The sequence below is a fragment of the Myotis brandtii genome, unplaced genomic scaffold, assembly GCF_000412655.1.
Source record: "Myotis brandtii unplaced genomic scaffold, ASM41265v1 scaffold31, whole genome shotgun sequence".
Lineage (NCBI taxonomy): Eukaryota > Metazoa > Chordata > Mammalia > Chiroptera > Vespertilionidae > Myotis > Myotis brandtii.
Genome location: NW_005361873.1, coordinates 3,059,314 through 3,086,849, shown reverse-complemented (window position 1 = coordinate 3,086,849; position 27,536 = coordinate 3,059,314). Strand labels below are relative to the sequence as shown.

At 40.8% G+C, this 27,536-nt stretch overlaps 2 protein-coding genes across 8 annotated transcripts in view; one reads left to right on the top strand and one right to left on the bottom strand.

The window, feature by feature from the left end:
- Positions 1-8,837, top strand: part of CEP162 (centrosomal protein 162kDa) — an 83,134-nt gene extending 74,297 nt beyond the window's left edge. For 5 of the 6 annotated variants that reach the window (XM_005869950.2, XM_005869951.2, XM_014542666.1 and 2 more), the window contains one exon: positions 7,305-8,837. In XM_005869950.2, the coding sequence (XP_005870012.1) occupies positions 7,305-7,511 (207 nt within the window). In that variant the 3' untranslated portion in view covers positions 7,512-8,837. The remainder of the gene's footprint in view (positions 1-7,304) is intronic. The other variant, XM_014542665.1, reaches the window with a different exon arrangement.
- An 11,692-nt stretch (positions 8,838-20,529) lies between these two features.
- The window catches only part of MRAP2 (melanocortin 2 receptor accessory protein 2), a 36,770-nt gene continuing 29,763 nt past the window's right edge, over positions 20,530-27,536 (bottom strand). For both annotated transcript variants that reach the window (XM_005869952.2, XM_014542669.1), the window contains exon 4: positions 20,530-22,052. In XM_005869952.2, coding sequence (XP_005870014.1) covers positions 21,686-22,052 — 367 coding nt within the window. In that variant the 3' untranslated portion in view covers positions 20,530-21,685. The remainder of the gene's footprint in view (positions 22,053-27,536) is intronic.

Genomic DNA, 27,536 nt, shown 5'->3' with positions numbered 1-27,536 from the left:
CCGTGCCGGCCCCTCCCGGCGAAGAGCAAAAGCCTGGGTTCCGGGCGCTGGAGGAAAACTGATGCCAGCATCCAGGGGAAGGGGCCCCCGATGGGCCCCAGACTGCGAGAGGGCACTGGCCAGGCTGAGGGACCCACCCGAGTGCACAAATTTTTGTGCACTGGGCCTCTAGTTCTATATAATAAAGAGCTAATATGCTAATTAGACTAGGCAGTGGAACGAAGGTCTGGATGAAGCCAGGGCTGCCACCGCCTCGGCTTCGAGGGATCAAGGCAGCTGCCGCAGCTGTGAAGGCCTACCCTCACGGGAATTTTGTGCATTGGGCCTCTAGTATTGTATATTTGAACTTTGTTAAATAGTATATTTTAAAATCTGATGTCAAGAAGCAGAGTAGGTAACCACTATGCTTGCCTCCTCTCACAACTGAGAACCACATAAAGACTAGCTGAACAAAAGTCATATAACTAATGATATAATAAAGAAGCCACACAAGACTATAGGGGTGGAGACACAGAATGGGCCAGTCCCACACCTACAGTGTGGTGATTCTTTAAGAATCAGGAGAGATATCTCAGCTGTGGTACAAGAGGTGCCAGCCCCAGATCAGACTCCCCATCCTAGGACACCACTGTAAGAAAGAGGAGGCTCCATAACATCTTGCTGTGAAAACCAACAGGAATTGCACTGAGTGAGATGGAGTGCTGCTGGAGAACCAGGTGATCCTCTTGAGGAGCTGTGCACAAACTCACTTGCTCACAGACTCAGTTCCTTTGGACCTGAGTACAGGCGGAACAGCTCAAAAAAGCATCAGGGAAATATGAGGGAGGAACTGAGTTGACTAGCTTCAGAGCAAGGGCTGAAGGGCAGCTCTCTCCAGGGACCGAAGCACTGGCAGGCAACAATGTTCTTATGTTGAGCCCTTTTCCCACCCAGCTGGGAGATGCAGGCTGGGGCCAAATGGTAGCTGACACCATTCACCCCATCCTGGTGACTCCTAGAGACAATGCCCTTCCAACTCATGCGCCCAGCCTGAACATACCTCAACCTAATAAAGGCCTTGCATGACAAGCCCACAGCTAACATTCTCAATGGTGAAAAGCTAAAAAAAAAATTATTTTTTTTTTGAAGATCAGGAACAAAACAGGGTTGTCCACTTTCACCACTTTTATTCAACACTGGAGGCCCAGTGCATGGGTGGGGTCCCTTGGCTTGTCCAGCCATCGGGGCCGGGGGAGGAACCACGGGAGGTTGGCTGACCACAGGAGGTTGGCCGGCCGTGGGAGTTTGGCTGTGGGAGTGCACTGGCCAGCTGGGGTGGAGGGACTGCGGGAGGTTGGCTGGCTGTGGGAGCGCACTGACCACCAGGGGGCAGCACCTGTGTTGAGCATCTGCCCCCTAGTGGTCAGTGCACATCATAGTGACTGGTTGACTGGTTGTTTGGTCATCTGGTTGTAACGGTCGTTTAGGCTTTTAAATATAGATATAGATTAGATATAGATATAGATAGATAGTATTGGAAGTCCTAGCCACAGCAATCAGACCAAAAATAAAAGGCATTCGAGTTGGAAAGGAAGAAGTAAATCTGTCATTATTTGCAGATGATATGATACTATATAGAACTCTTAAGATTTCACCAACAAGCTATTAAGACTAATAATTGAATTTGTTAAAGTAGCAGGATACAGAATTAATATTTAGAAATTAATTTTTAGATGCCAATAATGAACTTTCAGCAAGAGAAGTTAAGGAAAACAATCCCATTTACTTTTGCATCAGAAAGAATAAAATACATAGGAGTAAATTTAACCAAGGAGGTCAAAGACCTGTACTTGGAAAACTAAAGGCATTGAAAAGGAAACTAAAGAAGATACAAATAAATGGAAGCATATACCATGCTCATGGATAGGGAGAACTGACCATTAAAATGTCCATGCTACTCAAAGCAATCTACAGATTCAGTGCAATCCCCATCAAAATATAAATGGCATTTTTCACAGAGCTAGAACAAATAATCCTAAAAATTACATGGAACCACAAAAGGCCTCGAATAGCCAAAGCACTTCTGAGAAAGTAGAACAAAGTTGGAAATGTCACCCTACCTGCTATCAAACATGCTACTAGGCTATAGTAATAAAAAGAGCATGGTACTGGCATAAAAATAGACACATAGGTCAATGGAATAGAATAGAGAGCCCATAAATAAACACATGCCTATATGATCAATTATTCTCTGACAAAGGGGGCATAATATACAATGGGGTAAAGACAGTCTCTTCAACCAATGGTATTGTGAAAACTGGACAGATAAATGCAAAAGAATTAAATTGTGTCACTTTCTTACATTGTATACAAAAAGAAATCCCAAATGAATTAAAGACTTAAGCAAGATCCCAAATCATAGAAGAAAGCAGATAGTAAACTCTTTGACATCACCCTTAGTAATATTTTTGAATATTCCCTTAGACCAGCAGTTCTCAACCTGTGGGTCACAACCCCTTTGGCGGTCGAACGACCCTTTCACAGGGTCACCTAAGACCATCCTGCGTATCAGGTATTTACATTACGATTCATAACAGTAGCAACATTACAGTTATGAAGTAGCAACGAAAATAATTTTATGGTTGAGTCACAACATGAGGAACTGTATTTAAAGGGCCAGAAGGTTGAGAACCACTGCCTTAGACAAAAGAAAAAAATAAGCAATGGGAATACATCAAACTAAAAAGCTTTTGCACAGCAAAGAAAACCAACAAAATGGAAACACAACTTACTGAATGGAAGAAGTCATTCACCAATGATACATCCAAGAAGGGGTTAATCTCCAAACTATATAAGGAACTCATACAACTTAACACCGCCCCCCAAAAAAATCAGATTAAAAATGGGCAGAGGATCATGAGTAGGAGGCAGAGTCCCCACTGTGTGTCTGAGGCTTGTTGAGCTGCAACCTGCAGGATTGGGGCTTCCGTGCCTCCCAGACTCCTTTCTGCTTACGGAGTTCAACTCAGCTTCACCCAATTTAACCCTCCAGCTTCGGGTGTGGGCGGCTCTCAGGTCCTGCAGCCCAGGTCTCAGGGTCCAGAACAGATAGGAACTTTGAGGACGTGGCCATTGCCTTCTCTGAGGAAGAGTGGGGGCTCCCTGATGAGGCTCAGAAATTTCTGTACTGCAATGTGATGCTGGAAATCTTTGCACTTGTAGCATCTGTAGGTTGTTGGCATATAACAGATGATGCAGAGGCCTTTTCTGAGAGAGTGCATATGTATAAGGAGAGTCATAGGTCAGGCCTTCTAAGACAGCTCCAGCAACCCAGAAGACTCGTGTGTAAGTGGTGTGTCTCAGTGTTAAAAGATATTTTACACCTGACGGAGTCACAAGCAGCATTATTTGAGCAGGAAAGCTTCTTTAGTGATGCATGTTTGAGAGATTTCTATTTCATTGCAAACCCTCACTAGCAACAGAGGGATGCCAGTGGAGAGAAGCCTTGGAAAGAAGCTACAGACAGGGCCTCGTTTGTGAGCAGATGCAACTTCTACTTATCTTGGGTGCCTTCAATCAGTAGGGAGGTTGGGAAAGTCTTCCCAGGCATCATATGGCTTCTCTAGCACCAGACCACTCTCAACACTGGAGAGCCACACAGTGGCAGTGAGATTTCACAGGAATTTCTCAGTGGAAAAACTTATCACCAGTGGGATGAATATGAAAAAGCTGCAGAAAGTTGTTCAATGTCAGGGTATATGCTCTGGAGAAGTGAATTATGAGGGTAAAAAATGTAGGAAAGTTTTTAGATGAGTTGTTAACCTCTGTCGACATAGGAGAATTCACACTGGAGAAAAGCCCCATGAGTGTACTGGTTGTGGGAAGTTCTTCAGTGAAAGCACTGCTCTCAAAACACCAGAGAGTTCACACTGGAGAAAAGCCATCTGAGTAGAGTGATTGCGGAAAGTCCTTTAGACAAAAGTTTACCCTCATTCTATATACAGAGGTCATACTGGAGAAAAGCCGTATGAGTGTCCTGATTGTGGGAAGTCCTTCAGTCGAAGCTCTACCCTTATTCACCACCACAGAGTTCACACTGGAGAAAAGATATATTGAGTGTAGTGATTGTGGAAGTCCTTCAGTCCTAGATCTACCCTCATCCAACACCACAGAGTTCATACTGGTGAACAGCCATATGAATGTACTGATTTTGGGAAGTCCTTCAATGAAAAGTCTAATTTCAGTAAACACCACAAAGTTCACACTAGAGCAGTGATGGCGAACCTATGACACACGTGTCAGGTGACACGTGAACTCATTTTTTTGGTTGATTTTTCTTTGTTAAATGGCATTTAAATATATAAAATAAATATCAAAAATATAAGTCTTTGTTTTACTATGGTTGCAAATATCAAAAAATTTCTATATGTGACACGGCACCAGAGTTAAGTTAGGGTTTTTCAAAATGCTGACACGCCGAGCTCAAAAGGTTCGCCATCACTGCACTAGAGAAAAGTCATATGAGTGTCCTGATTGTGGGAATTCCTTCAGTCAAAGCTATAACCTCACTCGGCACCAGAGAATTTACACTGGTGTTAGGTTTTATGACTGTAGTGAATATGGGAAATTTTTTAGCCAAAAACCTAGCTTCCTTAGACACCCGACTGTTAACAAAGGAGAAAAGCCTTAAATGTGCAGGGAATGCTTTCTTTTTCTCACTGAGAATATCAACACTGAAGGAGACTCTGACATACATTTAAGTGAATATAAATTCCTTTTATTGCAACATACAGTGCTAAATTCCTCATAAGTATTAGGTACCAGTGAGGCTTTAAGGAGCTGCATTGCACTTGGTAACCTGCCCAGGCCTACTACCCAATGATTGTCACTGCTCGTATTTGTGGCTGAAGCGACTTTACCTTTACAACCTGGTTCACCTGCATCAGTCACAACCCCTGTGTGCTCAGGGAAAATGAATTCTGTGTTCTCACTTGTGCTTGAGGAAATTATGATTAATCCAAGCTCTTGGCTATACCACCTATGTTTGTATAAGTGTACTCTATTATGTGTGCACAATGACAAAATTCCCTCACAACACACTTCTCAGAATGTATCCCCACTTGTTAAGTAGCTCATGACTATTAGAAAAGAAAAAAGAGTTCTAAAATTCATATGGAATCACAAAGGACCCTAAATAGCCCAAACAATCCTAACAAAGAACAAAGCTGGAGGCATCACACTTACACAGCTATAGTACTATAGTACTCAAAATAGTATGGTACTTGCAATAAAAAGAGGCACATAGACCAGTGAAATAGAATCAGGAGCCCAGAAATAAATCTATGCATATACAGTTAACTAGTATTTGATAAGGGAGTGAAGAATACTCAGTGGAGAAATGATAGTCCCTTTGATATATGATTCTAGGTAAATTGAATATCCACATGCAAAAGAATGAAACTAGATCTCTGTCTTACATCACTCATAATGAATTAAAGACTTCAAGTAAGACTTGAAACCATAAAACTCCTAGAAGAAAACAGGGAAAGAGCTCCTTGTCAAGTACCTTAATAATTTTTGGATATGAGACTTAGAGTACAAGCATCAAAATAAGTAAACTAGTGGGACTACACTAAGCTAAAAAGTGCACAGCTAAAGAAATAATCAACAAAACAAAAAGGCAACAAATAAAAAAAAAAAAGGCAACATGAAGTAGGAGAAAGTATTTGGAAACCACAGATCTTATAAGGAGTTAATATCCAAAATATACAGGGAACTCGCATAACTCAATACCAAAAAAAAATAATAATGTGATTAAAAATGAGTAAAGGGCCTGGATAGACATTTTCCCAAAGAAAATATTTAAATGGTCAACAAGATACATGAAAAAGTGCTCAAGTTCCCTAATTATTAGGGAAATGCAAGTCAAACCCACAATGAGATACCACCTCAGCCGTTTAGAATAGTTGTCATCAGAAAGATAAATAACCAGTACTGGTAAGGATGTGGAGAAAAAGGAGCCCTTCTGCACTGTTGGTGAGCATGTAAATTGGTGCAGCCACTATTGAAAACAGTATGGAGGTTCCTTAAAATACTGAAAACAGTTCTACTAAGTGATCCAGCAGTTCCACTTTGTATATCTGAGGGAAACAAAATCACTACACCGAAGAGCTGAACCCCCGTGTTCAGTGCAGCATTATTTAGGACAGCCAATACATGGAAACAATGTAAATGTCCACTGATGGATGGATAAAGAAAATGTGGGTGTATACACACAATGCAGCAATACTCAGCCATAGAAAATGAAATTCTGCCATTTGCAACAATGTGGATGGACCTTGAGGGAATTATGCTAAGTGAAACAAGTCAGAGAAAGACAAATACTATATGACCTCATGTGTAATCTTAAAAAAAAAAACCAAAAAAAAAACCCTCATAGATAAAATTGGGGGTTGGGGGTGAGACTTGATAAAGACAGTTAGAAGGCACAAACATCCAGTATAAGTTCTGGGGGTGTAATGTACAGCATGGTGACTATAGTTAACAATACGGTATTGTGTTTTTGAAAATTGCTAGGAAAGTAAATCAAATTTTTATCACAAGGAAACAATTTTGAAACTACGTGAGGTGATGGTGTTAGCTTAGAATTGAACATGTATGCAGCATTTTGTGTTCCCCTTAACTCAAGCACCTGTTTACACAATGTTTCTGAAGCGCTTTTATTTTAGAATCATGAAGTTATTCTATAGCAAGGCAGGATTATAGATAAAAAAAAATTATATTGAAGATGTTTAGCATGTTTAACATTTAGAAACATTATTGGTTTTGTTGCCCTAACTAGTCTTTGTATGTCTAGCTTTCTATGGTTTGTAATGCTTGTGCCTAGTGATTCCCTTAAGGTACTTGACAGGGTACCCTCACTTCATCATTGAAAAAATTGACCCCCAAAAGCAAGGCAGCCTAGTGGGATAGTTAATAGCAGGGACTCTGGGGCCAGCCTGCCTCCCACGGGCTGGGTGTGCACCTTGACCAAATTGGGTTTGTTTGGATTCATACCAAGGTATTAGAAATAATTTCTGATGCTTTAAATGGTACTCTTATTCACAGCTTTAAAAAAATACTGTAAAACTCCCTAGCAGAATTAGATACTAAATTTCCCTCTTACCACCTTCCCTGCAAGCCTGTTTGTTACATAGTGAAACCTGTGCAGGCCACAGCTTCACTGTTGTCCGCTTTGTCCCACGTTAGCTCTTCGGAATTATTAAATGTCCTTCACCCCCACTGTGAACGCTAACATTGAGATGGAATTTTTTTTTTATTTACAGATAATACAGCAGACACACCAAGTAGTAGAAACTGAGCAAAACAAAGAAATTGAGAAATGGAAAAGACTCGCACAGTTGAAGAATCGTGAGCTGGACAAGTTCCGCACAGAATTAGACTCGATATTAGATGTCCTCCGAGAGCTGCAGCGGCAGGGGGTGGTTGTGCCCGTCGCCTTTGCGGAGGAAGTGACTGCACCACAGTATTAGCTAGAACTTCAGACGTCACAGGACCTCCGGAAGGGCCTGATGCGTGGTGGCTGGGATCGGGCCTCGTCAGAGAAGGCTGTTGAAAACAAGTGTTCCAGGATGTTCCCAGAAAACAACACAAAAGCAACATTTCAAATTAAATTGCTCTTAACCAATAAGAAAAAAAAAAAAGAAGCATTGTAGCATATTTTACTGAAAATCTTTAACCAGTCACGTTTTAAATAATTTACGGACAAGTCTCTTTATGTCAGGTGATTAGAATTAGTGAATTTGATAGTAAAAGTTCTCACTTATACGCTAGATGTGAAAAGAAAAGAAAATTGCACCCACTCTGCCACTGTTAAGTGCCAGAAAAGCAGCTCCTCTTTCTCATGGAAACGCAGGGAGGAGGTGAGCACAGTGGCTCGCACAACCACATCGCCAGTCACCGAGCAAGAGAGTTTCCGCAATAACTTGAACAAGAATCATAATTTCCGTGTAGTAGATAGTGAACTATCTTGTGTCACCCAGATTTCCACTCCCACCTCTATGTGCCTCATTTTTGTCACTTGCTATAAGTGCAAAATCTATATACAAGTAATAGGGAGATTTGGTTTAATTGTTTTATGCCACATGTCTTAAGTGCCAGTCCATTTTTTGTAACTCTAAGATTGTAGACAGAACATAACATTTTTACTTTTTCTATTTAAAAGGTAATATATGTTCATTAGAAAAAAACTAAAAGCTTGCACAAAAGCAGCCAGATTGTTATTTTACTTTGCAATTCCCATTTCCAGAAGCAGATAGTGAGTATATAAGATATTGGTCAGTTAAAGCTATAGCCGCTTTGTTTTCAGATGTTCTAGCCCAGCACTGTCCAATTGAAGTATAATTAATGTGAGCCACGTATAATTTTTATTTTATTGTAGCCACATTTAAAAATATTTTAAATGAAATTAATTTTGGAAATTTATATAATATATTCAAAATGTGAATATAAAAGTTGAGTTTTTACATTATCTTTTCATACTAACTCTCCAAATTCTGGTATATTTTACATTTATAAACACATCTCACCTTGGACTAGCCACATTCCAAGTGCTCAATAACCACAGGCTAATAAATGCAATTCTAGAATAATAAGCACAATGTGAAGCACTGTATAAAGGACACGTGAAATAGGTCTTGGTGGAATTATGGATAGCAAATGTGAAATGTGGAAATTAATGTCAATGTTCAGCATTTTTTAATGTCCTTTTCCTAAGAGGGTAGAAAAAGTATTATAACTTGCTATTTTTTTATGTGAAAGAATCTTAATTTAAGTTATAATATAAACTGTTTTGGTTATTATTTGCTCTGTGTGTTTTTTGTCTGCAAACATATTAATTTATAGTTACACCCATTCCTCACTTTGTCTTTTTGACTGACTATTCATGGGCTCCTCATTCCGGGCACAAACATGACTGATTCTGAAACACAAGAAGCGCAAGCATCGAATAGATGATTACTTACAGCAAAAGTGCATCCTATTTTGATGAGGATTTTATATTCTGTTTTGGAGTAAGCTGTGCACATGTCAGATCTTCAATTCTATTTACAGATTAAAGATCCATAAGTACTTTCAGAACTTTTAGTTACAACTAAAACCAGCAAGAACCATATTCCATCCCTTAGTCAATATACTAAAGGTCCAGGATGAGAACATGGAAGATAGACAACTTTAGACACTTTGATGAAGATTTAAGCTCCAGAAAATATCAGTCCTCTCCTACCAGTCCCACCTCCTCACAATGTCATAAGGCATCCACAGGCCTTCCCTTCAGGAACCTCATCAGAATGCATGGCCTACCGCTGAAACACACTTGTGCAGAGAGATTTCTGAGTGAGCCCATAGCATCCTACAACTACTAACTACCCTGGGAAATCCGGGCTTTAGTACTAAGATCTCATTCCATATTGCAAGAATCCTAAATTTATGACTAAATGTCTAGAAGGTGAAAGCATTCCCTTTCCCACCCATACCAGTGAGGACTCTAAGTAGTCCAAGATCTGCACGCACATGAAATAAGAGGTAACCTTACTCAGAATAAGGTTTTTTTCCTATTTGTAGTTACAACAGCCATCCTGTTTCAAAGAGCTCCTCAGTGGTGAAAAGAGTGTAGTGTGAATATCCTTCCAAGTTATGAGTAATCCTGTTGTAGTATTTGAACCATTTATGGCCTTTCTTCAGTATCTATAGAAGTCTTTAATAAAAAGCACATGTAGAAGATGTTTTTTTTAAAAAAGCACATGTATTTTTTTAAATATATTTTTATTGATTTCAGAGAGGAAGAGAGAGAAACATCAATGATGAGAGTCATTGATCGGCTGCCTCCTGCACGCCCCTACTGGGGATCAAACCTGCAACCCGGGCATATGCCCTTGACTAGAATTGAACCCAGGACCCTTCAGTCCGCAGGCTGACGCTCTATCCACTGAGCCAAACCAGCTAGGGCCACGTGTTTCTTCTCAATACCTGTCCAGCTTGGTAAGAGTAGATCTAGTGCTAGTGAACCATTTCCTCCCTCCATAGATCCATTTTTCAACCATAGATCCATTTTTCTCTCCAGGTTTGCTGAAAGCTTCAATCACAACCACCTAAAGAGTACAAACAGGAAGAAAGATATTCTTTCCCACCTACACCTACTTTATAAGATTGTTGTAAGTAATAGGGCAGCATCAATAAAAGGAAATCTCCAGAGGAGGAGGAGAAGCACCAAGTTTCATTAGAATAAAAAGAGTTGGTAAATTATAGAACGAGAAATGGACTAGACCTTATGAGGAGAAGACAAAACAATAGGACAATTGTACCAAGTATGCATTGTTGGAGCACAAAAGTGAAGAGGCCAGAGCACACCAGGAGCTTGGCCCAGTAGAGCTAGTCTCAGCCTGCTCTGCACTTGAACCCCTCCAGGTCGCCTGCTGACGGGTCCTCCTACCGCAGGGTATTTATATCACAGTGAAGAAGTTCTGCTGCAGAGGACAGATGAGGACAACGGCCCATGGCCTGTGTAACTCCTTAGGGAAAAGTCTGGAAGGGACTTGGGGAAGGATTTGTGAGGAAGGTAAAAGTGAAATCATGAGGGAAAGAATTCGTATAAAAGGGTGAAATTGAGCCTGCTTATTAGAGAAGACAGTGAAATGAAGCAGCTTTTATTTTACCTCCCACCAGCTCCGGGCAGGCAGTGTAAATGACCACACACCTGCATGCCCTTGTCTTCTTACCTGTTTGGCTCATTATAGCCGCAGGCAAGGAGCCTAATGAGAACAGCCAGGTGCTCACGCCCCTGACCTGAGGCCAGAGCCCTCACAGCAGCCCGGTCCCTCACACATAGGAGCGTAGTAAACAAATCGCCTTCTTCTGTCCTTGACCTCCACCTACAAATACACCCCAGAGACCATAGCTACTCTCATATTCATAGCACAACTCTGCTCCCAGCAAGACAGCGGGTCACGCTGGGTCTGCCTCTCTGCCTGTCCTCCCCTCAGGGCCAGCCCCTATTCCCAATTCCTGCCCCAGTTACTCACTGTTCTCATAAAAGTCAACATGTTTGAAACCAGCTCATTTCTCTCCCTGAAACCAGCTGCCCGCTCCCCTGGATTTCAACATTGTTTAGTCGGTCCTAAACTTTGAGGCATCCTTGACCTCCTTAGTGAATTCGGTGTGCTCTGACAAATTGCCGTAGATGAAACAACAAACATTTCTCTCTCAGTTCTGGAGGCTGGAAGTCCAAGATGGAGAGTCTGGGTGAGGGTTCTCTTCCTGGTTTGAAGACGGCTCTCTCTCCTGAATCCTCACGTGGTGGAAAACAGCAAGCCCTTTTGAGACTCTCCCAAAGGCACTAATCCCATTCATAGGAGCTCTGCCCTCCCGACCTCATAATCCTAATCTCCTCCCAAAAGCCCCAAATACGAGGTTTCACTGTGAATTCCGAGGAGGCGCAAACCTTCAGGCCACACATTAGCTAACTCTCCCCCGCATGGAATCATCAAACCTGTAGCCAATTCCTTCAAAATAACGCTTGCATCTCTCTGTCCATACCCACCTCCACTGAAGCCCAGTCACCATTTTACTGCTTGCTTTTTTGATGGAGGTTTACTTGCTTTCTCTACCCAATGCTCTTCTCCTTCCAAACAGTCAGCGAAACAGCATTGCCAGGTAGTTCTTCCTAAAACTCTCTTTACTTGCTTTCTCTACCCAATGCTCTTCTCCTTCCAGTCAGCGAAACAGCATTGCCTGGTAGTTCTTCCTAAAACTCTACACCACCACCCCATTTCACCCTGCTGTTTTCTAGGTGTAAATATCGGAATTTTTACCTTAGCCTCAAGGTACTACTCCGTCTGATCCCAGCCTTCCTCTCCACACTCCAAGACCTCTAATCTAAACAAATCCTCCGTCAGTTTTCTATTACTGCTGTAACAAATCACCACACATTTCACAGCTTAAAACAGCATGAGTATGTCATCTTACGGTTCTGTAGGTCGGAGATCCAATGCAGTTCTCGTTGGGTTGAAATCAGGGAATCAGCAGGAGGCTCTAGGACAGAATGTTTCCCTGCCTTTTCCAGCTTCCAGAGGGCACCCACATTCCTTGGCAGTTGCCCCCTTCCTCCACCTTCACAGCCAGCAACCTTTCACTTGTCTGAGCATTCCTCCACGGTCCCATCTCCCTCTGACTCTCAGCTTGCAAAGGTTCTCTGCTTTTAAGGACCCACGTGATTAGATTGGGCCCACCTGGATAATGCAGGCCTCTTCCCATCTCAGGCGCCTTAACTTAACCACATAGGCAAAGTCCCTTTCGCCATGAACAGTAATATTTTCACAGGTGGCTACCTTGGGTGGGTGAAGGGGGGCGAGGGGGGATTCTGTCTTTCACACTCCCTCATTCAAACCAAACTACTAATCTTCTAACCATGCCATCTATTCTATCACCTCTGCTGTGTCCTCATGCTCCCATTGGACCAAATCACTCCCACCACTTCCTCTGTCCACCACACCAGGTTTTCATGATCACAATCTTCTCTGAATGGAACATATTTTCTGCATCTTATGTCTAATTATTGTTCTTCCTTTATACATGCACACATGCGGGGACACACACACACACACACACACACACACACACGCATCTCCTGTCCATCTCTTCATTTTCCTAAAGCCTAGAGGCATCAATTCACCTTGATAAGTCTAGTACCTATCTGACATTATACATAGTTTTTTAAGATTTTAATGTGAATTTTCTTTAGCCACTAATCAAGATTCTAGTTTAGGACAAAAATCTAAGATTTCTACCTTCTAACAAATTGTCTACTAGCCCTTAAACACAGGATACTTTAATAAAGATTAGAGCTGTGTTACACAAATACACAGGATTCGTACCATTTTAGAGGATGTAATTACTAAGGAAGAAAAACAAAATCCATTCATAAGTGCCTTAAACTTCAAACTGCTCACAGGAGAAATCGTTACCCACAGTGAGTGTCACATTGACACGGCGCCTTGGTGTTGAGAAAGCTGATTTTCCTACTCATAGAGTTATGCTGCTAATTTGTTGGATGATAAAAGTTTTCCCATTTTGCCGAAACCGGTTTGGCTCAGTGGATAGAGCGTCGGCCTGCGGACTGAGGGGTCCCAGGTTCGATTCCGGTCGGGGGCATGTACCTGGGTTGCGGGCACATCCCCTGTAGGAGATGTGCAGGAGGCAGCTGATCGATGTTCCTCTCTCATCGATGTTTCTGACTATCTCTCTCCCTTCCTCTCTGTAAAAAATCAATAAAATATATATTTAAAAAAAAAAAGTTTTCCCATTTTATCTGTTTCTAATAAGTAAACAAACTCCTTGCTACCAGATCAATGGGCTGAATTTCTCCCATAAGAAGGACATGATTAGCCCGGCCAGTGTGGCTCAGTGGTTGAGCATCGACCTATGAACCAGGAGGCTCGATTCCTGGTCAGAGCATATGCCCTGGTTGCAAACTCAATCTCCAGTGAGGGGTGAGCAGGAGGCAGCAAATCAATTCAATTATTCTCTCTAATCATTGATGTTTCTCTCCCTCTCTCCTTCTCCCTTCCTCTCTCTGAAATCAATAAAAACATATATATATATGTGTGTGTGTGTGTATATATATATATATATATATTTGAAGAAGGACATGATGATACTCCATGCAAAAATTTTTCCTGAGAATAATAGGCTTTTTAAAGGCAAAGCTATAACTGTCGTTGAGGGCTAGTACAGAGCTGGAAGGAACCAATGGAAATACAGCAGGTCTGAGTTGAGGTACCACTCCTGCCCTGGTAGCCAAAGAGATCATTGATAGCTTTAAAGATATGACATTCTCCCAGGAGCTCAATGTTGAGGGAGTATCTGAACAATAAATAGATTGACACAGCTGCATATAATTATCACAAGTCAATGAGAGTGTTTTGACATGTGGAAAATAATTGTCCCATTATTCTCTGAAGGTACAGTAATAGCAACAGAAATAATAAAGGTTGAGAGATCTTGGAGATAACAAAAAATAAAATAAATCATTCTCAATCTGCTGGGTTCCTTAACAATACGCAGGAAATGAACAGATGTCTTCTGCAGCCCTCTCTGAACGCAAGGCTCACTCCTGCAAAACACGAAGCGAGGCTTTTCAGCACACAGAGGGGACAAGTCAGGTTTTCTGATCTTGGGAGGTTTACAGTGTGGCAGGAAAGATCAGACAAGCACATAGAGCCAACTGTGAATAAATGCAATAGGAGAGTTATGAAGTGTGAATGGAGCACAGAAGAAAGAAAAACATGTTTTGGAAAATGTGGCTTTGGAGATTAATCTTAAGAAATGGGTGGAATTTTGGCAGAACAGTGTCTAAGAAAGAGAATTTACAACTGATTCTAAAATTTCTACATAAAGGCAAAGGACACCCAAATAGCCCAAAACAACTTAAAAAAAAAAAGAACAAAATTGAAGAACGTATACTATCTAATTTCAAGTCTTACTATAAAGCTACAGTAATCCAGAAGTCTGATATTGGCATAAAATAGACAAATAGACCAATGCAACAGAATAGAATATTCAGAAATAAACCAATACATATATTGACAACTGATTTTCAATAAAGGCACAAAGGCAACTGAATGGAGAAAGGATCTTTTCAAGAAATGGTGCTGGAACGATTACATATCCATTTGCAAAGAAGTGAACAATATACTAAAAAATTAACTCCAAAAGGATAATAGAGCTTCATAGAAAACCTATAAACTATAAAACTTCTAGAAGGAAAACATAAGATTAAACCTTTATGACCTCCAGTTTGGCACAGATTTCTTTGATATAACACTAAAAATGTAAGCCATTTTAGTAGTACAATGAAGCTTAATTTATTTTGTCAAAGTGAATGTTTTGTAAAAAATTGATAAATTGGACTTTACCACTCTTCAAAGACACTATTAAGCACATGGAAAAACAAGCCATAGACTAAAATAAACTATTTGCAGATTATACATCTGATGAAGTATTCATATCCAGAATAAAGAACTCTCAAAACTCAATAATAATACAAAACAAAAAAACAATGAGCCAAAGACTTGAAAAGCCACTTCACCAAATATATCCAGATGAAAAATAAGCATATAAGATGATACTGGATACCATTAGTCATTAATGAAATGCAACTAAAAACCACAATGAGATACTGTTACACACACATATTAGAATGGATACCATTAAAAAGATTGACCTTACAAGATGTTAGCAATGAGCCAGAGCAACCAGAATTCTTACACACTGTGAGAATTTGAAATGATACAACCATTTTGGAAAACCACGTAGTTTTTTAAAAAGATGTACACTTATCTAAACAATAAAGAATTTAAATTAAAAAATAAAATAAAAATGTAAAAAGCCCTAGCTGTTTGGCTCAGTGGATAGAGCATCTGCCTGTGGACTGAAGGGTCCCAAGTTTGATTCCGGTCAAGGGCACATGCCTGGGTTGCAGGCTGGATCCTGCAGGAGGCAGCCGATCAATGATCCTCTCTCATCATTGATGTTCCTATTTCTCTCTCCCTCTCCTTTCCTCTCTGATATCAATAAAAATATATTTAAAAATAAATAAATAAAAGTAAAAATGCAAAAGAAAAGTGAAAAATAAAGATATACACTTATCTACCATATAACTCAGTCATTCCTCTTCTAGGCACAAAAGAAAATAAAAGTATATATTCATACAAAGACTTGTAAACAAATATTCCCAGCAGTTTTATTTTTAATAGCCAAAATTGTGAATAACCCAACCGTCCATCAACAAGTAAATAAACAAATTATGATTATCCATAAAATGAAACATAGTGAGCAATAAAATTGAATGAACTATTGATACAATAACCTGTATGAATTTCAAAATAATTATGCTGAATGAAAGAAGCCAGACATACCAGAGTACATACTGCATGATTGCATTCATACAAATATCTTGTAAATGCAAACCAGTATAAAGTGACAGAGAGCATATCAATAAAAAGCAGATCAAAGTTCATTTCTTTGCATATGGACATGTAATCATTTCCAGAACTATCTGATGAAAAGATGTTCTTCCCATTAAATTCCCTTTGTGCCCATATTGAAAATAAATTGTCCATATATGTGTTGGTTTCAGGGGAAGGGATGGGGAAGGAAGGATTACAAAAGGGCACAAGAAAACTTTTGTGGTTAATGCATATGTTCATATCTTGATTGTGGCGATGATATTATTAGAATTTACATATGTCAAAACATATTAAATTGTATACTTTAAGTATATGAAAGTTATTTTGTCAAGTATACTGCAAAGTTGTTTTAAAAAATGCAGTTTAGGCCTAGCCGGTGTGGCTCAGTAGTTGAGCGTTGACCTATGAACCAGGAGGTCAAGGTTCGATTCCTGGTCAGAGCATATGCCTGGGTTGAGGGCTCAATCCCCAGTGGGGACGTGCAGGAGGCAGTTGATCAATGATTCTCTCTCATCATTGATGTTTCTATCTCTCTCTCCCTCTCCCTTCCTCTCTAAAATCAATAAATATATATTTATTTTAAAAATTGCAATTTAGTCCTGACCCATCTCCAAGCCGACTACAGTGAGAAGATCTGCCCCTCACCCTACCTGCCTAACAGGAAGGGGAGAAATTGCTCTCATGGAAGGTGACAGCATATAGTGTCACTGGGTTTTTTGCTCACCGTGTCTGCTGAATAATAAAAAATTGCTAGACATGTGAAGTGTCAAGACTATATGATTGATAATGTGAGAATAAAAAACATTAGACAACAAATGCAAGCCCAGGTAACAGGGTCAGCAAATGAAGACTATAAAATAATTAATATGTCCAATAAAGTGGAGGAAATAATGGACAAAATAGATGAAAGGATAAAGATGTTCACCAGAGAAATATACTGAGTGGTATGTTTGAGAAGAATCTGACAGATACTCTAGAACTGGAGCTTTCAGTTCTGGAAATGTGGTGAACTGAGCAAATGTGAGTCCCTTTAAAAAGTAAAACTCTTAGTAATATTGGATAAAATACAACAACAAAAATAACCGTGAGCTAACCGTGAAGGAAAAAGAAATTCCCAGGTGACAAAAACAAACAGGAAACTTAAAGCCAGAACGGGAAGCTGTGGGCTGGCGCCACGGTGCCCTGGAGGAAGGGGTTTTAATCCACACAGTGATTAGGGTTATAATGTTCCTTTGGGAAAAAGGATTCATGCCTGATATACTCTCTTGCTTTACTGAGACCCCCTGCATGAAAGTCAAAGGAGACGCAAAGGACCTACACACTGACGCCGGAGAGGGATGAGGAAGCTGGTGCTACTGGGGGCTCTAGGAAAAAACAGTCTCCCTTCAAAAAGCTAGTCCCTCAGCTCATCCTTCATGTGGATGTGGGATCCTTAGTTCTACTCAACTTAGGATACAGGAATCTGCAAGCAAAATAGAACAGAATTCCAGATTGAGCAAATCACTTGGAGCCTAAGGATAAGCAACACAGATTTGTTCTCTAGGGAAACTTTTATAAACCAGGGTTCATGGGACAATCACAGGAAATAAAATAATCCTCGCTAAAGAGAAACTCACACAATTCTACACACACACACACACACACACACGGACTAAGAACAGCCAAAAATAATTAACTGTGAGTAGAAGAAGCAAACCCTAAAACCCTAGGATGCTTAGCATTCCAGAGCCTAAAATTACCATATGAAGCAACCTAAAAGAGAGCCTGGAAGAAGTATGGATGAATCATTTTAAAAATAAATCATAGAAAGTGTAATAAAATCAGGACATCAGGTGAAAAGAACAGATCATATTTTTTTAAAAGAACAAATAGGCTCTGGCTGGTGTAGTTCAGTTGGTTGGAGTGCTGTCCCATGCACCCCAGGGTCACGGGTTCGATTCCCATTCAGGGCACTACCCACATTGCAAGTTCAATACCCAGGTGGGGCACGTATGGCGTATGGGAGGAAACTGATCACATCGCTGTTTCTTTCTCTCTCTTTCTCCCTTCCTCTCTCTAAAATCAATTTAAAAAACCCAGACCTTACGAAAATAAAATATATATAACAATTGATATACAATTCAATGGGTGGATTAAACAACAGACTTTAACTTTTAACATCTAGTGTGTTCATTAAAATTCAGGAATCATCTCTAAAATACTTGCTTAAAAAGAGAATAAATACAAAGGCACTAAAATGGAATGTGTAGGCTAGGCCAGTCACTATTCTAAGTGTTTTATATATTTTATTACTTAATGCTCACAAACTCTGAGTTGGGTAGTACCCCTTTTTGTATAGAGGAAACTGAATCTCAAAGAGATGAGGTATCCTGGTTAAGACTGCACAGTGAGCAAGGGATGGATCCGAGCCCCGATAGACTATCTCTAGACCCCATGCTCTTGACCATGACTACATGATACAAAGCAGGAAAAATAGAGTCCATTAAATAAAAATCACAAAACAGATGTGAGAAATGAAACATCATCAGTAATCACAATTTGTTTAGATGGAATAAACTTGCAAGTAAAAGACAGGCTCACAGATTTCATTTATTTACCTGAAACAAAGTAAAAATTAAAACATAGATTAAAAGTTAAAAAGAATGACAAAGGCCCAAAGTTAGAGACAGAAAAAAAATATACCAGATATATACTAACCAACAGAAGGAATCATTCAAGCCTTCCACAGATTCGTTATTTACTCGAAGCCCAGCTTGGCCTGCTCTGTGCTTTGCAATATACTAAGTGTCCCAGAGCCTTAGTTCTCCTCCTGTACCACACAGAAGCAGGTCTCCAAGTGATGTTGTTTTGTTCAGCGGCGTTTTGTTCTAATGTTGATCAGAGAAAATACGGATCCCAGGCTGGGGCCACTGTGTGTGTGGGATCTGCATGTTTTTCCCCCTGTCTGTGTGGGGTTTTCTCCACATAGTACAGATATTTGGGGACCAATCCTTTGTTCCTTGGTTTTACAGGTCCACAGATGGAGTTTTCCCCATGATGGAGCTGACCCAGAGTCTCACCCGAACCTGACCTAGATGATTAAAATGATGAGATTTGGGACTTGTGAGTTGATAAGATTTAGTGTATATATAGGACACTGAGTTGATGCTATAAATAATTGAGACTTTGGAAGATGTTTGGATGAGATCAGTGTATTCTACATATGGGATGGATATGAATTTTTGGGACCAAATGGAAGACTGTTGGTAGGCTAATGTCCCCCAAACACGTCCATGTCCTACTCCCAGAATCTGAACCCACCGACTTACACTGAAGATTTAGTGTATATATAGGACACTGAGTTGATGCTATAAATAATTGAGACTTTGGAAGATGTTGGGATGAGATCAGTGTATTCTACATATGGGATGGATATGAATCTTTGGGACCAAATGGAAGACTGTTGGTAGGCTAATGTCCCCCAAACACGTCCATGTCCTACTCCCAGAATCTGAACCCACTGACTTACACTAAGGATCCTGAGATGGGAGATTACCCAGGTAATCCAATGTAACCAATCCCAGGGCCTTTAGAAGGGGGAGGCCTGATGGTCAGAGACAGAGACATAAAGGAGAAGCAGAGGTCACAGTGAGAGGTACCAGGAGCTGAGGAGTTGGGCAGCCTCCTGGAGCTGGAAACGGCAAGGAGATGGATTCTTCACTGGATCCTCAGGGGGACCACAGCCCTGGCCACACCTTGACTTGCGCCCACGAAGACTGCTTTTGGAGTCTGCACCCCAGAACTCTAAGAGAAGAAATCTGTGTTTCTTTAAGCCCCACAGTGTTATCTTTTGTTCAAACAGCAATGGCAAATGAATTCAGGAACCAACAGGAACTTGAAGCACTGCTGCCTGCTGGGCTGTAATGAAATTCGTTGTTTCCGACTCAGGAGTCTTGTGTCTTCCATGCACCCACGCAGCCCAGCCAGCTGGCTGGTGAGCCACGGGGGGTAAGACCTTAGACCGTCCCAGCCCTTGACATTTAGTTCACAAAAACGACAGGAGTCATGGGTATTTTTCCAACTTTTAAATATCCTTCAGTCTTTTAATAAATCCACTTCTAAATCAAATGCCATTTGAAGAGCTTTCACTCTTAATAAAAATAGTTTAATTTGGTTAATTATGAAGAATGTCCATATTAGAAGTTAATAAAATCAGCATTCTTTGCTACTCTTGCTCTCTTTCCTGAAAATATGCATCAAAAACAGCAGGTCTCTGTTTGCAAGAATGTGTTATAGCAGCTTTAGTTACAAAAAACATTTCACTCCTTGTTCTGTTTAGCGTTAGATTCTCAAAGAATAATATTTTCCTCCAAAGACATTATGGGAAAGGGATTTATTTTGATGGAATAATTCCTAAATGAAAGCTGACGTGACTTGGACTACTAGGCTCCTAGAGATAGTAGACATTAGGAGGCATTATAAACAAGGAATAGTTATACGAAGGAAATAAAAAACACTGGATGTGTGAAAACAAAGAACCAGAGAAAACTCCTGTGCAATCAAACGTATTTATTTTTTAACTTAAGCAAGACAGGTGGTGAACAAATCCATAATGAATACATCACCGAGATTAGCAGTTGGCCATGCATGCAACCTGGAAGTGTAAAGCCGAATTATTTCTGATACCAGGGGCATGTTTAAGTGTGTTGTACCAGGCCAACCTGAATATCTATTAGTGGGGTATTTACAACCCATTCGCCATCTTAACTCACAGCCACATACTAGCCAGATGACCATCCCCTCCACATCTGCCAAGCAAGCAGACTGCATGGCAAATAGCACTTTACTTGTTCAGTGGCCAAGGGGACAACAGTGTGACCAGACACAGACAGATCAACACAGAGACACCCACTGGTCACCTCCCTCACTCAGTTGATAACCTCGCTTACATTTCCTGGGGACTGGAGTTCTATGAGATATACCATGGACTGAAATTCATTCTAGGACTGTCCCCTGGTTTGAGCATGGGTGGCCAGAGGTCCTCAGAAAAGCTGTTTTGGCACAGCCGACAGAAATGTTGTCCACCGTGATGTGTGAGACGAGTGTTCTGGCATCCTGGTAGGCGTTTGGGCCCCGACAAAAGCTGAGCTCAGTTAAGGGTTGAGGACAGGTACAGACATTTGCAGGGGTGGGGGTCCTACAGTAAGAAATAGGATCCAGTGCCCTAGTTTATGCGGCTTTATGTATACCCCAGCCTCGTCTGCATGCACGGTCAGAAATTCACAAAATATTAGAGCCAGTGGGGAACATCTACTCCAGACTCCTCACCTTACAGGAAAAGGATGCGGCAGCCCAGAGGGAAAGCAATTTGCTAAAGGTAGAGAATGGCCGTGGCAGGAACACAGAAGATAACCCCCATTCGAGAACGCTGATGCCCAGTATGTGGCCAAATTTCTCAACAATAAGGAAGGTGAGACGGTTACTTTATTCCCCCCAAAGCCCCAGATGTGTTTAAAGGCATAAAAACTCAGCTTAATCAGCTCCCTTCTGAGGGGGCTCTCTTCTCTCTCTCTCTCTCTCTCTCTCTCTCTCTCTCTCTCTCTCTCTCAGACACACACCACTTTGGTAAATGAAGATTACTGGCTATACAAACACACCCCAACATCTTCAGGAAGAAAATTACAGAGCATGTTTCTCAATCCAGGTCAGTGTGAGGTCTGGAAAACTGGCTTATTTTCCAGAACAGCAGGTGGTTCTGAAATCAGAAGACCATCGTCCCCAAAGGAGGAGTTCTGGTCCGTGTTCACAAAGTTGGGGATGTCAAATTTCATGAGCCTATTCAGCTCCTCCTCTGGCCGCCCGCTGCTTCTGGTGACTTCCTGCAGCTGCACGTAACTATCGAGGGCTGTGGTCTGCTGGCCAGCTTTGGCCTTCTCCAGGCGCTCCACCTCATTGATGTAGCAGTGAAAGAGAGACCGGGACTCCTCATTGCCCTTATCTGGCTCCAGTGGTCTTCCGAAGTCTGACACAAAGCTGTTCATCCTGAATCTCTTCTCCGAAGGCTCTGCATTGCTATAGAGAAAAGGGAAAGAAAGGACTGCTTACACTCTGCCTCATTCTCCTGCTGAATCGTGGTTTGGGGCACGTAGGGCAGGCCAGGCCGGCGGATTTCCACTGAGCACACACGGAGTGCAAGTCCCTGTACAGAGCGTGCAGACAAACATCGGAACTGAGAGACGTCACTTCTGAACATGCATAAGTAAACCCAAGGCAAAGGCTCCAACATGAGGGCCCCCGGACCTTCCTGGAAAGGGACATCTTGTGGAGGAATCATCGGATTTGCAGTGGGACTCTCGGATCTCCTGCATCAGGATTACTTCAAGTGCTTCTTAAATGCAGAGTCCTGAGTTGCAGCCCCCCAGAATCTCCAGAGGCAGGGCCCGCTAATCTGTATTTTCATAGAATCCTCCAGGATCACTGCTCATGGTCAGGTCTAGAACCACTGGCCTATATCAGGCTGCCTGAACAAAGACAATATTATCTCACAGAGGTGAGTTTCTTTTTAAAAAAAATATATCTTATTGATTTTTTACAGAGAGGAAGGGAGAGGGATAGAGAGTTAGAAACATCAACGAGAGAGAAACATCGATCAGCTGCCTCCTACACACCCCCTACTGGGGATGTGCCGGCAATCAAGGTACATGCCCTTGACCAGAATTGAACCTGGGACCCTTCAGTCTACAGTCCGACACTCTATCCCCTGAGTCAAACCAGTTAGGGCCAGAGGTGAGTTTCTTATTTGTCAACACTGTTTGTATCCATTTATCTCATTTGACTCTCAAAACTGACCAGCACAGCCTGGCCAGCGTGGCTCAGTGGTTGAGCATTGACCCATGACCTATGAACCAGGCAGGAGGTCACAGTTTGACTCCCCATCAGGTCACATGCCTGGGTTGTGGGCTCGATCCCCAGTAGGGAGTGTGCAGGAGGCACTGATGGATGATTCTCTCTCATCATTGATGTTTCTATCTCTCTCTCCCTCTCCCTTCCTCTCTGAAATATATATACTGACCAGCAAGTCACTTGGAGCAAGAATTACTATACCAAACACAGAAGTTAAGGCAGGGAACAGTCTATCCACTGGAGTCACAAAGCCAGTTAGTGATAGAAACAGGAATAAAACCCAGGTTTCTAATCTCTTATTTCATTTAGTGTGAAACAAATGAGCGATTTAATGGCAATAAGTCAATGAATGAATGAATAAAATACCTCTCAATTAGTCCTACAAGGACATTAAATATTCAATAGGTTGTCCTTTTATTCCTCCTTTCTTTCCTTGACTGATAAACTAAAAGACTTTTATGGGTAAGTTGAATACCCAAATATTCCATGATCTTTAACCCCTTCTTCCCAAATGTATACAAAGGTTGCTTACACACAATCAGCTCCTTAAGGGCAAGAATCATGTCTGATGGTGTTTTCAAATCCAGAAACTAACGAAAAGTAGGCTGTGTTCAACGAGTGTGTAACTTTCTCCATTTCAGTTAACTCTCTTCCTTCCCATCCCATCACTCAGGGTAAAGTGCTGACGGCCAAATTCCCCGGGTTGGGGTTGGGGGACAGAGATTCAATGGACAGGTCTGGAAAATATGATCATATACACAAACCTCCAAATTAGCAAGAATCACCTGGATTTCAGAGATCGGTAATCCTAGAAGCTTTGTAATCCAGCCAGTTGAGGGACTTTCTATCAGATTGTATGGGTTACATCAAACACGGAATTTCTCTCAGAAGCCTGAGCTTTTCCTTGTAGAAAAAAAGCCTGGTTAACAAATTTCATTGTCTGCCAAGCAAATGTGATCTGAAGATCATTGATTGACACAAGAGTAAATCATTAAACATTCAGTAGGTCCTGTATTCAGAATTTTAAAAAAAAATGTCTTTGGAGAGATGCTGAATGACCGCTGCTCTAATGCAAATTTAAGTGGTCTTGTCTTTTGTAGGGATTGGCTATAGAGTTAAGCCTCGGACTGACCTGTTGGCAAAGCCACAAACAAGTACCAGCTTAGCGGCCACAGCCCTCTTAGCATAATTAGGCTTGACCTTATGATGCTCCCTAGATCTTATCTGGGAAGCTAATGGGCTGTGGGAGGTGCAGCAAGTGCTGCCAAAACAAGTGAAACTCACAAGAACATTGTAACTATGGTGACCACTACCTTGTTTACCTCTGGCTATAAAATAAAGGCTCAGCATGCCTCTGGATCGCTCTCTGTGGCCTCAGCCAGGCTCAGGAAGATCCACCTAGACCAGTGATGGCAAACCTTTTGAGCTCGGCGTGTCAACATTTTGAAAAACCCTAACTTAACTCTGGTGCCATGTCACATATAGAAATTGTTTAATATTTGCAACCATAGTAAGACAAAGATTTATATTTTTGATATTTATTTTATATATTTAAATGCCATTTAACAAAGAAAAATCAACCAAAAAAATGAGTTCGCGTGTCACCTCTGACACGCGTGTCATAGGTTCGCCATCACTGTCCTAGACCCAGCTTATTCTGTCTGTCTTTTCTACATCCTTCGCTGCGCCCCCCCCCCCCCCCCATCAGGCTTGCCCCACCCTTGGCTGTGCTGGCACACCACATCTTTCCGTAGGTGATTTTCCTCCTCTGATTGTCTTCACTCAGTTTTAAAAGATGTTTGAGAACAACGATGAGTATGCCAGCAACATGTGACCTAATACGCTAAAATACTACCTGTTTGAAAAGGCATGATTAAGATTGCTGGGGCCCACACTCTTCTCTAATTGGAGGACTAAGAAGCTATGAAGAATAGATTCCACCTGCCCTGGGCATCAGCTGAGTGGGAAAGCAGACCCAGAAACCCAGCTGTGTGCAGCATTACACAGGCTACACGGGGTCCATTACGCACCCTTATTGAAGAACAAAGGCACGGGAGTGCAAGAGTTTCGTCCCTCCCCACAGCAGAGCCCAGGCCTCTGAGATGCCTTCCCTCCCCCATCTCTCCCCCTAAGCTTTTCCCTGAAGTTCTCTTGGTGTGAGAACAGTGCGACTTATCTGATTCTCCTCTGAGAACAAGGGAAAAGTTCGTCTTTGTACTCTCAGACTCTGGTAAACATTAAATATTCAGTAGGTTGTCTTTCTATTCTTTTCTTTCATTGACTGATAAACTAAAGGAATTATATGTGAAAACCTATGACCATGGACACATCTTGCTTCAATGTAGTTTCTATTCATCCTACCACTGGGTAAAATTTACATACAGAAATCCATAGATCTTAAGTATAAAATTCAATGTATTTTTATTAATTTATACATCCATGTAATCACCATCTTCAATCAATATATAGAATATGTCCTTTTCCCTAGGAAGTATTCTTTCACTCATTTTCCACCCCCTTTGGGTAGCACTGCTCTGATCTCCATTTCCATTGGTTAGCTTTGCCTGTTCTTGAACTTCCAGTTCATTCCACTTCCTATAGGCAATCTGTCTTGAAATTTTCTTACCACAGATTAGTTTAGCCTTTTCTTGAAATGGAATCACACAATATTCAGCCTTTTGTGTCTGCATTCCTTTGCTCAGCATGTTCTTTGAGATTCATCCACGTTGATCAATGTAACAACCATCTGTCTTTTTTTTTTTTTGCTCAGTATAATTCCACTGTATAAATACACTACAATTCATTATCTTTTTAAAGGTTATTTGGGTTGTTTCTAGTTTTTGAGTAAAACTGCAATGAACATTCTTGAAAAGGTCTCTTTATACACCTATGTTTTTATTGCTCTTGAGTACATGCCTAAGAGTAGAATTACTAGGTCATAGGGTAGGTCTGTGTTTAACTTCATGAGAAACCACAAAGTTTTCCAAAGTGGTCATGCCATTCTCCACCCTCACCACAGTGTATGAGAATTAGAGCTGTTCCACATCCTTGTCAGCATTTGATGTTGTCAGTCTTTTTAATGTTAGCCATTCTCATGGGAGTGAAATGGCATCTCACTGTGGTTTTAATGTGCATTTCTCTGATATCTAGTAATATTGAGCATCTCTTCCTGTCCTTATTGACTATTAGTTTAACTTCTTTTGTGAAGTGTCTGTGTGAGTCCTTTGCCCATTTTAAAAGTTGTATTGTTTTTTTGTTTTTGCTTTTATTTGTAGAAGGCTGGTAATATATTCTGAATACAGGGCCTTTGTCAGATATATGTATCATAAACACTCTTTCTTGAGTTTTGTAATATATTCTGAATACAGGTTTTTTGGTAGATATATGTGTTGCAAACATTTTCTCTTGATCTGTGACTTGTATTTTCATTTTCTTAAAGATGTCTTTTAATGAGCAGAAGCTTTAAATTTCAGTTAAGTTCAATTTATTAACTTTTTTTCTTTATGTTTATTGCTTTTTTATATCCTCTCTATAAAATAATTGCCAAACCTCAAATCACAAAGATATTCTCTTATGCCTTCTTCTAGAACCATGCTAGTTCTAGAAGCCACTAGCCATAGGTGACTATTTAAATTTGAATTAAGAAAAATTTAAAACTTGATTTCTCAGTCAGCTTACTCACATATCAACTGCTCATTAGCCACATGTGGTGAGTGGCTACCTAACTGGACAGCACAGAGAACATTTCCATTCTCACAGAAAGTTCCCCTGAACAGAGCTGTTCTAGGAGCTTTTACTTTGGGTATATGATCTATGTTGAGAAAGGGGTCAAGGTTCATTCTTTTCCTTATGTTTATTTCATTGTTCCAACACTGTCGTCAAAAAGATTTTCCTTTCAATTAATCTCATAGAAAATTCATTGTAGTATGTCTATATACTAATAACAAACAATAATACAATGGAAGAATAATTCCATTCATAATAGCATCAAAAATACAATACTTAGGAATAAATTTAACAAAGAATGTATAAGTCCTGTAAACTGGACATTTCAAAGCACTGCAAAGGGAATTAAAGGAGATTGGCAGACTTCAGGTGGAAAGTCTTCTAACCATATACCCATGGACATAAACTAATAGAGCTTCCTCCTCCCAAGGGCCAGAAGCCCTTCTGTTTTTGTCTACTAATATTTATTCTTCAGTGCCTTCCAATAGTCATTCTTTATATTTTGTCCAGATTTTATCATTGTTATTTGCAAGGCAATTCTGAAACAAGCAAATCTGCCTTACTAGGATCTGCCTTACTCCTCTTGGTAAACATGAATCGTGTATGGTGCCACCTCCTGCAAGAAACCTTTCCTGACTCCTCCAATCTGAATTAGATTGTTCACCTGGAGGTCTGGGTGCTTCTCTCCATTTTTCTTCTCATTCTGTATTAAACCCCCCCTTTTTTTCACTTGTCTGGCACCCTCATTAAGATTATGAATTCTGTGTTTCTGCCTAGGTCATAGTAGATGCTCAATAATTTTTTAAACAAATAATGCATCCATCATGAAAAGATCTTAAAACTAAAGCAACTCTTGCTTTTGAAGGAGGCCTCTTGTACAGTTCCTACAGGGTCAGAATTCCACTAAGGCCTAAAATAAAAAACATG